The 16,566-nt window shown below is 37.8% G+C and overlaps 1 protein-coding gene across 1 annotated transcript; it reads left to right on the forward strand.

Moving 5' to 3' along the window:
• The first annotated feature begins 1,259 nt into the window (after positions 1-1,259).
• On the forward strand, positions 1,260-15,685 carry LOC105383092 (tubulin alpha-1A chain). The gene is made up of 9 exons (XM_048623235.1): positions 1,260-1,488; positions 11,425-11,597; positions 12,084-12,212; positions 12,519-12,689; positions 13,102-13,305; positions 13,440-13,495; positions 13,584-13,680; positions 13,921-14,033; positions 15,467-15,685. The coding sequence occupies exons 1-9, from the start codon at positions 1,368-1,370 to the stop codon at positions 15,648-15,650; spliced, it is 1,248 nt and encodes a 415-aa protein (XP_048479192.1). The 5' UTR covers positions 1,260-1,367; the 3' UTR covers positions 15,651-15,685.
• Positions 15,686-16,566: the final 881 nt, after the last annotated feature.

A 16,566-nucleotide genomic window follows, 5' to 3' on the forward strand; every position in this document is an offset into this window, starting at 1 on the left:
AGTCTCGGTCACCGCCCTAAAGAAAGGTATTTTCCATCCAACCCCAACCTTAGATTATAATCTAATCTCATTACTTTCTTTCTATTAAAATGTTCTTTTGGTAGTATTTGAACTGGGTTACAAATATCAAATTAGTAACTTACCAAAAAGTTTTCAGGGAAGTCGCATTATAGTTAAAATTTTATCATGTATAAAAAAGAAATAAAAAAACGATCTAAAATTTTAAATATTCTTAAGTATGTAAACAGTATTTAAAATGCGTTAATCATAGGTACATCGTCATATCGCTGCAGGTAGGTACATCAACTCATTCCAAAAAAGCTTCGAGCTCTGCAAATTCGTAACTTAGTACTTTGAACTGCCGACGATGAAAAATAAAATAAAAACTAGGTAAAGGGTTGGTGAACTCACAAAGGATCTCTACATGAAAGAGTCACGCACGGCGTGAAATATGATATAAATTGCCTGAAGCTATTAGGTACCGCGGGGAAATGCCCTGAATGACCGAAATTAATACAACAAAGAAACTCATTTTACAGAGACTCGTGTTTTTTTAGGAACCAATTCTACTTATGCACGTATAGACTTTTTGTTATGGCGGTAATGAGGGCTTCAGTCAATTCAAAAACCTTTTCAACGAATCGATATAGTCTTTCTGGTATAATAAATAGGTAGGTAAACCTGTTGATTATACCTGCATGGTCTATTATATCAATCGTTATAATAGTTGCATATACGTGGCCCAAGCGCCCAATCGTAATTACATTTTTAATTTCATAATTTTACGTTTACAAAGCAATTAACTAAAATTCCTTTACGAGGGCTTTAACCGTGTCGAATTTTTTAAATGCTTTGAAAGTTGGGAATTTCTGGAATAACTTTTTAGTCTGTTATTAATTTAAACGCTCTGTAGATATTTTTAGTTACTTAACTACTTTCTCCGAACATCGCTTAATAACTTTTGAATTGAAGAAGTTGTAAGTCTTAATCGTCGTCGTAATCTTCTATCATATTTAAAACAATAACTTATATTTTCGGCACAACAAAATTTCAGCTGCATTTGTTTTCACACTGTGTCTAGTTTTTGTTGTAAGACCGTCGCGTTGTTTTCTAACATTCTCTGTTATTCATAGATATCATATACTTACCCCAAACCAAGCTCATTGATTGACTATACTTTACATAATAGACTATAGAGCAAAAGTGTTCGGGCAATAATTCATAGTACTACTCTCTCCAAAACCTAACCCGTATTCCTGTTCCAGAGGGAATGCATCTCCGTGCACATCGGGCAGGCGGGCGTGCAGATCGGCAACGCGTGCTGGGAGCTGTACTGCCTCGAGCACGGGATCCAGCCCGACGGCCAGATGCCCAGCGACAAGACCCTGGGCGGCGGAGACGACTCGTTTAATACGTTCTTCAGCGAGACCGGCGCGGGGAAGCATGTGCCGCGCGCGGTTTTTGTGGATTTGGAGCCTACTGTCGTTGGTATGTGGGTTTATGTATTCCTGAACCGCTGAACTATGTCTAGGGAATGGTATTCTACAGGGTGTTGCAAAATTGGTATACTAAGCCGAAACCTGCATGTGCAGCATGTTATATCTAAGCCCGAAACTGAAATCAGAATTTGGAAAATCGCGAAAAAAATTTTTTTTTTCCATAGTAAAAAGTCACGTGACCAACAAAGTTTCTATGGAAAATGAATTTTTTTTTCGCGAATTTTCAAATTCTGATTTCAGGTTCGGGCTTAGATATATTATAACATGCTGCACATGTAGGTTTCGGCTTAGTATACCCTTTTTGCAACACCCTGTATACACTTATGTAAGTATAGTCTACTAGTAATAGTTACCGTCACGAAAATCCATCTATGGATTTGATAGAGTATCCCGCCCCAGATCGCGGACAATAGTTTCGAGCGTTTCCAAATTTTGAGGTTGCTTGCAACCCCCAACACTATTGGCTACATTTCTAAGGTTTTTGGTAAACCTATACTCACATCGCAAGATGGATGCATCTTTTTTAATCCTCACGGAGTTTCACAGACGAATAGCAAAGCTAAAAAGCATGAAATTGAAATTTAGCTCAAAAAGACACTAAGGACCACTATTTAGATCGAATCAGAAAGCTAAACCACCAATAATAGACTCCAGCTGCTGTCCGTTACAGACTAAAAGCAACTAGAGAGAAACAAAAAAAGCATCAACACTAATTTCAAGCACCTCGTTTTTTAATCCATTTGCTGTGTGAACGATTGCCTGGCTATCGAACCCTCGCGAGGTCGTTGACCCACGATTACTACCTACCGACTGACCATCATTATACGTCTAGCCGAATAATTTGAGGCTATTTGGACCTAGCCAGCCGCCCCGAACCAACTTGTTACATTGTTAGTAGGTTCGAAACATGCCATTTGAATTTCAGATTTTGTGATAAGGGTTATGGATATGTGGGTTTATTTCTTGTTTATGTAGGACTTATAACTTCAGTATTTTATACTTAATTAGTTTGTAAGGTAACGGGTCCATATTCCGAGGTAAATAACAACATTTGAAAGTAAGTAAGAAAAATAAGCATTTGTAACCATCAATATTGATGTGAAATATTGTCTTCTGTAAGAATATACGTTAAATTTTATATTTCCTAACACAGATTCATTGATAACACATTTATTATACTTAAAAAAATATAATTTATTACACATGTCGATTTACCCTAATACCGAGGTAGGATTATGGTTTCTTCCATATACCGAGGTAGCCTGTTCCATATTCCGAGTTAGTCCTGTCATACCCCATTTACACTCTCGCACGAGTGGCGAGGCGAGCGACAAGGCGAGGGGCGAGGCGCGAGTGTGAACAGACGCTCGTGGCTCGCCTCCTCGCTCGCCTCGCCACTCGCGGCGCTCGCGTCCGGAGCGGTTTTTGGGGCACGAGTCAAAGGAGCTCGCGTCGAGCTCGCGTCGCACGCGAGCGGGTGTTTACACTCTCGCGTCCGCTTCATTCTGGCTTCTACATCGTGCCGCGCAGGTTGTGTTCGTCGTCGTATAATTATAACGTAGTATTTTTTCCTCAGTTGTATAATGGATTGGTCGCAAGACGAAACATTTAATTTCATATAAGTAAATATTTCAATAAAATAATAATAATAAAAAAACACTAAAACGTAAGAAATAAAAGCAGTACTTACCTGCCTAGATATATTAGTACTGTCACATAGAATAGGTCTAAACCATGTCTAAACCTTAAATTATTTCTTACCTTTTAGTGGTTTTTTGAAGACGTTTTTTTTATAATTATTTTATTTTATTACTTATTTATACTTAGTTTATTTGCAATAATTGACAATCAAAATTAAGAAGCAAATGATACCTATAAGTCCTACTAGTCAGTAGTAAACACGAAGTAGTTGCTATATACCTACCGTTGAGGAGTTCCCTTGACTACCTTCCATTTCCATCATCAGATCAGCTCAAGGTCACCATCATATTTTTTTTTATGTTAAAAATATTGGTAAGTACCTATGTACTTTCTAAATTTCATTAACTACAATCGGTTAATAGGTACCCAAAATGGAAATTCATAGCCTGTTTTTAACCCTTTACCCACCCTTGGAGGTGGAATCAAAATTTGAAAAAAATGGGATCTCAACCCAATACATAAAAAAAAAGAATTTTCAAAATCGGTCCATAAACGGCGAAGTAATCGGTGATCATACATAAATTCTTTATTGTTGCGGCTAAAACTTCGACGTCCTCCATCGTTGCTAGCTCAAAGACAACTGAACTCTGCACGAGAGTGTAAACACCCACTCGCGTCACACGCGAGTGGGTGTTTACATTCGCGCCTCCGCACGAGTGACGAGGCGAGCGAGGAGGCGAGGGCCGCGGCGAGAGTGTAAATGGGGTATCAGTGGCTCCATGAGTGTGGCCATGAACGTAAGGAAATTACAATCGAAAATATCGATATACTTTTTTAACCTTAAAGTACTCCAAATAAATTTAATTATTCTAAATAGTAGTTGAAAATAATGAAAATAATTAAATACTCTCCATTTATATTGGTTTTCGTGATAATTTCTATTATTTATGTAACATTTTCATAATTCATTATTGCAACTGGTAACATTGGCTAGAAAAAATATTCATAATGCTTCTATGATGTTCTATGGACTTTTCCAAGCGATTAAAAAAAAATAGAGTAGAGATGGGGTAAATTGATGAAATAGTGACAGTAATCGAATATAATCGATTATTGAACTCGAATGATTTAAACATTTTTTACTATAGTTTTTATCTAAGTAAGGTCTAAATTTTTTCTGTTCTTACTTAAATGTTTAAAAGTTGATGATACGTAATAAAAGTAGATGTGTAAGGGATGAGGAAAAGTATCGAATACTTACATAAGCACAAATACCTTACTAATTTCCGATGAGTACCTAATGTATTTACCATAAACGAATATGATTATAATAAAAGTATCTACCCAGGAATCGATCCAGCATCGATTATTTTTTCATTCAAGCATAGGTCGGAAGCAAGGAAAGTTTGCCGCTATTCTTTGAAAGTATTTATGTTTAGTCTTTACATTAGAAAACAAACATCTTTTATTAAATTATTATGTTTGTATTTGCAATATGCAATTGGAAAATCGATAAGGTAAGCTTGTGTGCGAATTATTTTAGGAAATTACGTAAAATGGAAATATTTTTATGTTTTTATCAGTAATTTGGCATCAGTTTAGTTACTAACCTAGGTTTTGTTCTAGCGTTTTCGTTTCTAAACTCACTAAGTTTTGTGAAAATGGGTACCTACTTATAAGGATAAGCTTAATTCTGTCAACTATCCATACAATTTACCTACTTACTTTATTTTTCAGTGACAACAACAAGAAAATGAAAAAATCAACCAGACCCCTAAACCAAACATGAAATGCAGTATACAGGACATTCATTTATCTGGGAATTCTGGGATGACAATATTACAACGGCCATCAGACCACGAAGTAGAAGGATAATGGAAATAAAATACAGAAATGAAATTAGGCAATTGTGTATATAAGTGTTATAAAAACTCAACCGTCGTGTGTGTTATTTTATTCACCCAAATAAAGTTTTACGTCTACAAATTTCTTTCTTTCTTCTTTTAAAAAGAGTAATAAGTATAGTATCTAGTAGTAGTTTCGTAAAGTCAGGCATATCTATCCAGACCCCTTTTAAATTTAGGAAGAAAGTCGCATTCATCTTGATTTTATGGTTTGATTGATGACGGCATCGGATGACACTGCGAAGGTGTGATGTAGAGTCATATTCCGATTTCCGAGGTACCTATGTAAAATGTCATACTCCATATTAGGGGTTCAGCAAGTATTTTAATAATCCATATTTCGAGTTATCAAATTATCGATTTAGAAACAACATAGATATGTTACTCAAATCATGCATAAAATATTGGTAAAAATATGTATCACTTACGTTAATAGCCATAAAATAACACTGTTTTTTATCATTTAAAATATACATACTAAGTCAAGGTTTTCTAGGTAACCATGATTTTTGCGTCAACAATTATCGTGTCATATTAAGATTCCTAGAGGATATTTTGTACCGCCGAATTAGGTTATAAGCTTGTCACGTTCATCATTATTATTATGTAATCAAGCATATACTTCAAATGTTATTATTTGTAAAGTTATAAGCTAAAAATCATGACATAGTATTTTTCCTTATACCGAGGGTACCTCGAGAGTTAGGAACAACGTATAAAAATCAGGCCCTTATACCGAGGTATTTTGTTTTTGAGTTTAAAGGGGTTAAATTAGTTTAAAAAGAGTTAAAATTTAAATTTAATGTAAGTATAAGAATATAATAAACTAAATATAAACTATTTACAAAGTTGAACGTCGTATAAATATTAAAAAACACAATTATGAAATATGGCTGGCCTTACGTAAGCCGGGTCGCGTTTGTATGAAAAACATGGCGGCATCGCCCACACGGCACATTACATGAGTTTTTAGTAATTTTAGGCAATTTTAAACATATTTACTACATCAAGTAGTTTCAGTTTAAGATAATGAACGATTAAATGTAATTTTAGAGTATCCAAACCTATTAAAATGAGTAATAATCATGAAAATAAATATAACTCGAAATAAGGACGCCATTTTGAATACCGCGATATATGGACCCGTTACCTTACTTACAGAATTTAGAACGGTACAATAACACAAAACACTTTGTTCAAAATCTCTAATTTATAGGACTATATTTTTATTTATTTTATTATAGCATATTATAGGCACGTAAGTATACCTACTAAATCGATATAAAAGCCTTTTGTATACATTTTAGGTAAGTTAGAGCTCAGAATTTTCGGTAGGCAAGTACCTACTTTCCAAAGGAGCTTTTACCTGCGAGCTTTACGTACTTTCAGGACTAAAATTAGGGATATGTTTTTTTTCCTCATTCCACGTTTACGTACGGGTTTATGGATATTATGTTCAAACAAAGTTAAATTTTGCACCTATTTACCTATAACTAGGTAGAGAAAAAGGCAAGCGATAGGAAAAAGTAGAGTAAGTCACAAGCTCAGGAATAGACGCTATAATTTCCATGAAATCGGATTTATGTATGATGATTAGGTGTTTCAAGATCATTATAATTTAACTACTTCAAGTTATTCAAGAAAAGCTTTCATTTCGAATTATGTATAAAGTTATTTTAGAACTATCAATCTAAATAAGTTTCTCATATTCCTTCTAACGTACCTAGATAACACATCGGGGAACTCTATTGGTGATCCGATATCAAAACAATAATTCAGTGTGCAAATCGTCATCGTATGAGTCTGAACTGAACACTTGAGTAGGCTACGGTAGGCCACTGACCGCTAGTAGCGCACTTAGTAACCAATAGGTACTCTAGCTGTGGTCTAGAGAGGCAAATCTGTCCCCTGACCGATGCCCACGCTTCACTCGGCGTGACTCGACGGTGAGTCACACTCCAGTGAGCTGTCACCTGACTCCCTCCTCCCTGTCTTACGATAAAATTACGGTTATGCTTAAAAATACCCTGTAATCAGTATCTTGACTATCTTGTTTGAAAAGTAGGTAGTAAGTGTTATGCTCTCCTTTATACCTAATGCACTCCTTTACACCTATCAATATGTATCGGGTGACCCTAGAGTGAAGATAGATAAGTACCTACTAAAGAGTTAACGATCTCTGCATGCATAGTAGTTTAATTGTCTACAATCACGTGTTTTAATTCCTAGATCCGACTTCGATCATTGCACCTAAATGCCCTATCATTAAATTTGATGACACCTTATGATTAAAGGCAGTCACTGTTTAGTAACAAGCTACAGTGGGTAACCGCTAGGAACGGGAAAATAAGGCTTCCCACCATGCCCCGTGGTCAACACCTGCCTCTGTGGGTTGCGGGAAACTGCTAGTGTTACGAAAGACTGATCACTATAAAAAAACCTTAAAAAAAGTAATAACTAAGTAAGTTCTAAATTACATCTACTGAAAAACTGTCTAGATGATACGATAAAATGTTCAGGATAGCCGCAAGCGATATTAAATTTATTCGTAGAGTAAGCTTATTAAAGTTATTGTCAGTGTTACTCGTAGTAGGTACACTTAGATAATAATATAAAAGCTTTCGAACCGTTGCAAAAAGATGACTCATATCATTATTATTATTACACTCCAAGTCACGCTTTCAATTACTGAACTACATAAGAAAAAAACAATAACAACAAGTTTTTCATACCGTAATATCTGTTCACTTTAAATCGGACTCTAATATGTAGGTTTTTAAATAGCTTTTATGTTGAAGTGGTTTAAGTTAGGTAGGTACCGTTAAGAAACTTTAGGTCTTCACTGAAGTGGCATTCCTTATGCTTTTATTATGTCTGGTCAGAGGTGAAATTGCTTGCAATTAAATTCCTACAAGCTCGACGCACTGAGAGCATCTGTCTTCATATCAGAAGTCAGAGCTTTTACAGGCATAATGGAGTGATCTCATATTTGCATTAGGGGCCGTCCATTAATCACGTGAGGCTCAAAAGGGGGGGGGAGGGGGTACGGAAAACCTCACGAAACATCACGTGGGGGGAGGGGGGGTCTCGTTAGATATCACGTGTATTAATTTTTTGCCAAAAAGCGCTAGGTATTTCTAAACCGAAATTTTGAACGGCGCAAAAATTTGAACGATTTGTAGTATTACCTAGCGCTTTTTGGCAAAAAATTAATACACGTGATATCTAACGAGACCCCCCCTCCCCCCACGTGATGTTTCGTGAGGTTTTCCGTACCCCCTCCCCCCCCTTTTGAGCCTCACGTGATTAATGGACGGCCCCTAATGCAAATATGAGATCACTCCATTATGCCTGTAAAAGCTCTGACTTCTGATATGAAGACAGATGCTCTCAGTGCGTCGAGCTTGTAGGAATTTAATTGCAAGCAATTTCACCTCTGACCAGACATAATAAAAGCATAAGGAATGCCACTTCAGTGAAGACCTAAAGTTTCTTAACGGTACCTACCTAACTTAAACCACTTCAACATAAAAGCTATTTAAAAACCTACATATTAGAGTCCGATTTAAAGTGAACAGATATTACGGTATGAAAAACTTGTTGTTATTGTTTTTTTCTTATGTAGTTCAGTAATTGAAAGCGTGACTTGGAGTGTAATAATAATAATGATATGAGTCATCTTTTTGCAACGGTTCGAAAGCTTTTATATTATTATCTAAGTGTACCTACTACGAGTAACACTGACAATAACTTTAATAAGCTTACTCTACGAATAAATTTAATATCGCTTGCGGCTATCCTGAACATTTTATCGTATCATCTAGACAGTTTTTCAGTAGATGTAATTTAGAACTTACTTAGTTATTACTTTTTTTAAGGTTTTTTTATAGTGATCAGTCTTTCGTAACACTAGCAGTTTCCCGCAACCCACAGAGGCAGGTGTTGACCACGGGGCATGGTGGGAAGCCTTATTTTCCCGTTCCTAGCGGTTACCCACTGTAGCTTGTTACTAAACAGTGACTGCCTTTAATCATAAGGTGTCATCAAATTTAATGATAGGGCATTTAGGTGCAATGATCGAAGTCGGATCTAGGAATTAAAACACGTGATTGTAGACAATTAAACTACTATGCATGCAGAGATCGTTAACTCTTTAGTAGGTACTTATCTATCTTCACTCTAGGGTCACCCGATACATATTGATAGGTGTAAAGGAGTGCATTAGGTATAAAGGAGAGCATAACACTTACTACCTACTTTTCAAACAAGATAGTCAAGATACTGATTACAGGGTATTTTTAAGCATAACCGTAATTTTATCGTAAGACAGGGAGGAGGGAGTCAGGTGACAGCTCACTGGAGTGTGACTCACCGTCGAGTCACGCCGAGTGAAGCGTGGGCATCGGTCAGGGGACAGATTTGCCTCTCTAGACCACAGCTAGAGTACCTATTGGTTACTAAGTGCGCTACTAGCGGTCAGTGGCCTACCGTAGCCTACTCAAGTGTTCAGTTCAGACTCATACGATGACGATTTGCACACTGAATTATTGTTTTGATATCGGATCACCAATAGAGTTCCCCGATGTGTTATCTAGGTACGTTAGAAGGAATATGAGAAACTTATTTAGATTGATAGTTCTAAAATAACTTTATACATAATTCGAAATGAAAGCTTTTCTTGAATAACTTGAAGTAGTTAAATTATAATGATCTTGAAACACCTAATCATCATACATAAATCCGATTTCATGGAAATTATAGCGTCTATTCCTGAGCTTGTGACTTACTCTACTTTTTCCTATCGCTTGCCTTTTTCTCTACCTAGTTATAGGTAAATAGGTGCAAAATTTAACTTTGTTTGAACATAATATCCATAAACCCGTACGTAAACGTGGAATGAGGAAAAAAAACATATCCCTAATTTTAGTCCTGAAAGTACGTAAAGCTCGCAGGTAAAAGCTCCTTTGGAAAGTAGGTACTTGCCTACCGAAAATTCTGAGCTCTAACTTACCTAAAATGTATACAAAAGGCTTTTATATCGATTTAGTAGGTATACTTACGTGCCTATAATATGCTATAATAAAATAAATAAAAATATAGTCCTATAAATTAGAGATTTTGAACAAAGTGTTTTGTGTTATTGTACCGTTCTAAATTCTGTAAGTAAGGTAACGGGTCCATATATCGCGGTATTCAAAATGGCGTCCTTATTTCGAGTTATATTTATTTTCATGATTATTACTCATTTTAATAGGTTTGGATACTCTAAAATTACATTTAATCGTTCATTATCTTAAACTGAAACTACTTGATGTAGTAAATATGTTTAAAATTGCCTAAAATTACTAAAAACTCATGTAATGTGCCGTGTGGGCGATGCCGCCATGTTTTTCATACAAACGCGACCCGGCTTACGTAAGCAACCGTTGCAAAAAGATGACTCATATCATTATTATTATTACACTCCAAGTCACGCTTTCAATTACTGAACTACATAAGAAAAAAACAATAACAACAAGTTTTTCATACCGTAATATCTGTTCACTTTAAATCGGACTCTAATATGTAGGTTTTTAAATAGCTTTTATGTTGAAGTGGTTTAAGTTAGGTAGGTACCGTTAAGAAACTTTAGGTCTTCACTGAAGTGGCATTCCTTATGCTTTTATTATGTCTGGTCAGAGGTGAAATTGCTTGCAATTAAATTCCTACAAGCTCGACGCACTGAGAGCATCTGTCTTCATATCAGAAGTCAGAGCTTTTACAGGCATAATGGAGTGATCTCATATTTGCATTAGGGGCCGTCCATTAATCACGTGAGGCTCAAAAGGGGGGGGAGGGGGTACGGAAAACCTCACGAAACATCACGTGGGGGGAGGGGGGGTCTCGTTAGATATCACGTGTATTAATTTTTTGCCAAAAAGCGCTAGGTATTTCTAAACCGAAATTTTGAACGGCGCAAAAATTTGAACGATTTGTAGTATTACCTTGAATGACTCGCCCGCCGTTGCGTTTCAATTAAAACGCAATTTTCGTTATATTTTTTCTAGTCAAAAATAGCCTTTACATAGACTCCCAAAAAATACACGTGATCCAAGGGGGGGGAGGGGGGGTTGGTCCCAAACCTCACCAAATATCACCAGGGGGGAGGGGGGGTCAAAAAATGAGAAAAACGACCTCACGTGATTAATGGACGGCCCCTTATACCATTCATACAAAGCCGATGAGTCCGATCACTGACTTATAGATAAGGGTTAAATCAAGAAATACCTTAATATATAACTACCTATGCCTAGTCAAATCATAAATATGAAGTCGAGCTAAGATTGAGGCTACTACTCCACTACCAATCCCCACTCACCCAAACCCCTCTCCCCCCACAGACGAGGTCCGCACGGGCACGTACCGGCAGCTGTTCCACCCGGAGCAGCTGATCACGGGCAAGGAGGACGCGGCCAACAACTACGCGCGTGGACACTACACCATCGGCAAGGAGATCGTGGACGTCGTGCTGGATAGGCTGAGGAAGCTGGCTGACCAGTGCACGGGGCTGCAGGTATACCGTATAGTTTTAGGAATGCCTATAGTATAGGAGGATTTCGCAGTGAAGGTGCCGTAACGTCCAGACTAGTCAATCCTCCCATCACTTACTATGTTGAAAGTTGACAAGCACCATTTCAGGTTTAAATTATTGGTAACGTTGAGAAGAAGGCGAAGATTGGTAAGCATACCTACAGTAGGTATGTAATTGACATAGGCTGATAGGCAATAACTTTACTTTTTATCTGCTACTTTGTTAAGAGTGTTTGTTGGCCTTGCAGGCCTTTTAGAGGCTTTTCTTCGGTAGTAAACGACCATAGGCTGATGATCATGACGACGATGGTCTATCATTAGGATAACAGCGCTGCTTCAACCCTAGTCAGCCTAGTTTCTTTCACTCATATCACATCACTATGCTATCTCTGAAAATACTGCAGGAAACTTCGTCCACACTACCTGTCACTGTATGCCCTTATCGTTCTAACCCTTGTGTCTCTTGCAGGGATTTCTGGTGTTCCATTCGTTCGGCGGCGGCACGGGCTCGGGCTTCACGTCGCTGCTGATGGAGAGGCTCTCCGTGGACTACGGGAAGAAGTCCAAGCTCGAGTTCTCCATCTACCCCGCTCCTCAGGTTAGCAAATAGATGATAGCATTTTTCAGAGAAACCTGGCCTAAAAGAAGAAGAAAGCGATATTTTGTATTCGGTAGTATATAGAGTAAGTATACCTAGCAACTGTTTACTAGGTACTAACAGGATGGTCCCTGATGCTGATGACCCTCCCTTCATTTGCAGGACGGCCGTCCGCAGCAATCTAATCTATTTTTACAATTTAATCTATTTCAAAGTCACTCTCCCATTAAAATCTTTGACTTCTTAGATCCGAAACAAACTTCCAAAGCCTTCACTAGCCCTACTCACAAGCCTCTTCGTCCCCAGGTGTCAACAGCAGTAGTGGAGCCCTACAACTCGATCCTCACCACGCACACGACGCTGGAGCACTCGGACTGCGCCTTTATGGTGGACAACGAGGCCATCTACGACATCTGCCGCCGCAACCTGGACATCGAGCGTCCGACGTACACCAACCTGAACAGGCTTATTGGACAGGTAAATTATAATGATCCAGTGTTGATGATGTGGGTTTTATTTATTAAATCGTATAGGGAAAAAAATCCACCATCCAATTCACCAACCCACACTAGGCCAGCCTAGTACTCCCCGCCTAAAACCTCTAATCCTTCATTGGAAGGAGACCTGTGCCCCAGCAGTGTGGACGTGATGGGTTGTGAAGATGGGATAAAAATAAGCATTTGTTTATTTCTAATGTGAGGGTTGTTGTTGTTAGTTGTGTTGAGCATGCAAGTATGATACAATACAATTTTTCAATTTTCAAAGCGCTCCTTAAACTCTTGTAATGTAAGTAAGTTGTAGACCCTTATAGCATTGGTTTTGGTACATCGTTGATTACACCTAAAGCCATAAACAGCAAAAGCCATTAATCACTGTCTCTCTTTCCCAGATCGTCTCCTCCATAACCGCCTCACTCCGCTTCGACGGCGCGCTCAACGTGGACCTGACGGAGTTCCAGACGAACCTGGTGCCGTACCCGCGCATACACTTCCCGCTCGCCACCTACGCGCCCGTCATCTCCGCCGAGAAGGCCTACCACGAGCAGTTGACCGTCGCCGATATTACTAATGCTTGCTTCGAGCCGGCTAATCAGGTTAATATATTATGAAGTTTTTTTTTTATTTATCAGCTCTCTTAAAAAATAATGACATAGGAAAACAAAAGAAAACATGCAATCTAAAAGATTTGATGAGTACCTTGCTATACTCATACTTTATGTTTCCTCAGATGGTGAAATGTGACCCGCGTCACGGAAAATACATGGCTTGTTGCATGTTGTACAGGTAAACAGTTTGTACCTTCATTATTCTTCAGTAAGTACCTTTCTATCCTTATTTTTGGAGACTAAATAATGTGTTGTTACTGTTTCAGAGGTGATGTTGTACCCAAAGATGTAAACGCAGCCATTGCGACGATCAAGACAAAGAGGAGCATCCAGTTTGTCGACTGGTGTCCTACCGGTTTCAAGGTAAAATGACACAGACGATCTGGAGAGTGATTTCTCCCATATGAGCGTTAAATCCAGATATTTGTTTTCAAGATTGTATCTTACACTACCTACGTCTTTAACTAAGACAATGTGTGGCTAAAGATTAGGCAATCGATTTCACGAAGCCCAATAACATCTAAGACACCCACAACATCCCTTGCTCAACATGAACCAAAAGAGCGCATACATAGATGATATACTAATCAACTCCTTCTGCAGGTGGGCATCAACTACCAGCCGCCGACGGTGGTGCCGGGCGGGGACCTGGCCAAGGTGCAGCGCGCCGTGTGCATGCTGTCCAACACCACCGCCATCGCCGAGGCCTGGGCTAGGTAACTATCCTCCTTATATTATATGGGTGTAGTTACTCTTTCGCAAATCACTGTTTCGGATTTTGATGGAATTTTATAAATATCCTAGGGGGCCGTCCATTAATCACGTGAGGTAATTTTTCTCATTTTTTGCCCCCCCCTCCCCCTTGGTGATATTTGGTGAGGTTTGGGACCCCCACCCTCCCGACGAGCTCCCCTACTAACGAAAATTGACAACATTTCATATAAAATGCTCACCGATTTTATTTTATTTTCGACGAGATATCACAAATTTAGATGACCCGTATTTTTTTATTTCTTAATATTTCTATGTTTTAATATATTTTTTTAAGTTCAAAGTTCAAAATATTTATAATATGAGTGACGTCACGTCGAGGCTTGGGATAAAAATATTTTCGTTACCTGCCTAACCTAAAAAAAAAAGTTGGATGACATTAACTTGACATGAACAAGGACCAATCAACTTCAACTTCAACTTTATTTTGTGGCAAGAACCAATCACGAACTTTCGTCATTGACAAGGACACATAAAAGTGACAGACATTTGAGTGATGTTTGTCATTGTCATTGTCAAAGTGACCTAACATGTTTTTTTGTTGTTGATGTTTTAGAAGTAAAAGCGCGTTTAATTATTATGCCACATCGTGATGTCACGAATGATAATTTAGATTTTTATGTTTTTCTCTGAAATAAATCAATAGAAAAATCGGAAACATTTTTTTTGGTGAATATTGGAGCCATATCTCTAAATGGTTTTCGAATTTCAACTGTATAAAATTTTGAAATGTTGTCAATTGCGCGGCGGTCTTTCGCGGCGCGCGGGGAGTCGTTGCTTAGCAAGGGCGGGCGAGTCAATCAAGGTCATACTACAAAATCGTTCAAATTTTTGCGACGTTCAAAATTTCGGTTCAGAAATACGGTTTTTGAAAAAAAAATAATACACGTGATGTCTAACGAGACCCCCCCCCTCCTCCCTCGTGATGTTTCGTGAGGTTTTCCATACCCCCTCCCCTTCCTTTGAGCCTCACGTGATTAATGGACGGCCCCTAGGTACATACCTATACATTTTGGATTTGCACATTTGACCCCGGATTTATTTTCAAGGCGATTCAAAAAGGCTAATATCTTGGAAGTAATAAGTACCTACTTAACGTAAGTAAGTACGTAACGGCTAATTATTTATTACTTCCATTGCTAAAATACCTAGATACCTAGCCATCTGATTATTTAAATTCCATCACAGTGTTTCTTTTCGCTCTTATCATAGGTACAATAATGAAATACATATCCTGTACTTACTAAATGTCCCTGCATAAAGTGAAACCTGAGAGAGAATGGCACAGAAACAACCAAAATACCTAACCCCTTGAATAAAAATACCTCACCTCATAAGTACAACCAACATGCAAATAACAAAAATCACCCGCTTCCAGACTGGACCACAAGTTCGACCTGATGTACGCGAAGCGCGCCTTCGTGCACTGGTACGTGGGCGAGGGCATGGAGGAGGGCGAGTTCTCCGAGGCTCGTGAGGACCTGGCTGCGCTGGAGAAGGACTACGAGGAGGTCGGAGTAGACTCCACCGAGGGCGAGCTGGATGATGATAATGAGTACTAGGGAGGGTGAACCCCTCAAGTTCACCACCACCGGCAAATTGGCAATCCACTATAGCTATATCCCACCCCACGGGGAAAGACATCTGATACAAATAAAAACTACCCTTATTCGAATGTAATAAGAGTTCTGTCAGATGTCTTTCCCCGTGGAATGGGATATAGAATAGCTAATAAAAATATAGGGTAAAACAATTTAAATGTTTTCCATTGAAGATAATCTGACAAGTAACTTGTATGGATCTGATAGATAAGCGTTGATTACTTATCTGTCGGCGGTGGTAGTTACTGATGCTGTCTCGAACTTTCTAAAGGAATGAGAAGCAGATAAGTTGATGTTTCCCTTTTCTAAGTACATAATATGTCCTTTTCTTTTTATATTAAAACATTTTTATGTGATTTTACAAATCGAAATTGGATTTGGTGTAACCTGTAAGAGGTTACTTGATATTTTAAGTTAACTACTTAATTATTTTTTACTAATGTATTTTGTCGCGTTTTGAGGTAGGTATGTTTGTATGAACAACAGGTAACAAAGTTATTGATTAGATGGCGGATGAAACTTTGAGATTTTAAATGCATTTATAAAAATAATACGTGGTAACATTCTTATTAATAAAATTCTTTTATGCTTTTAAATGTTAGTAACTTACAGTAACTTTAAGATTTCATATATACGTAGTTATATGTTAAAAATATATTTTCTACGATAAGAACTTTACTTTTGAATGCACAATAAACGTATACATCTCAAATGATCCCGTATGATTTTAGCTATAGGTACTTTCCCTTTCATTTTAAAATTAAAACTACAATGAATATTTCTATGCAATATTTATTTACATTATACCTACTTAAATATAACAAAAAATGGCAGGGGAAACATACAAAAATAATTATTAAACTATTCAGTATCGTGT

This window comes from Plutella xylostella, chromosome 9 (assembly GCF_932276165.1).
Source record: "Plutella xylostella chromosome 9, ilPluXylo3.1, whole genome shotgun sequence".
NCBI classification, from domain to species: domain Eukaryota; kingdom Metazoa; phylum Arthropoda; class Insecta; order Lepidoptera; family Plutellidae; genus Plutella; species Plutella xylostella.

Excerpts from the sequence above, each read along its gene's own strand:
- LOC105383092 (XM_048623235.1), top strand. The coding sequence starts at position 1,368 with ATGCCCAGCGACAAGACCCTGGGCGGCGGAGACGACTCGTTTAATACG. Across the intron at positions 11,598-12,083 it reads ACCAGTGCACGGGGCTGCAG|GGATTTCTGGTGTTCCATTC; the intron begins GTATACCGTATA and ends TGTCTCTTGCAG. Across the intron at positions 14,034-15,466 it reads ATCGCCGAGGCCTGGGCTAG|ACTGGACCACAAGTTCGACC; the intron begins GTAACTATCCTC and ends ACCCGCTTCCAG.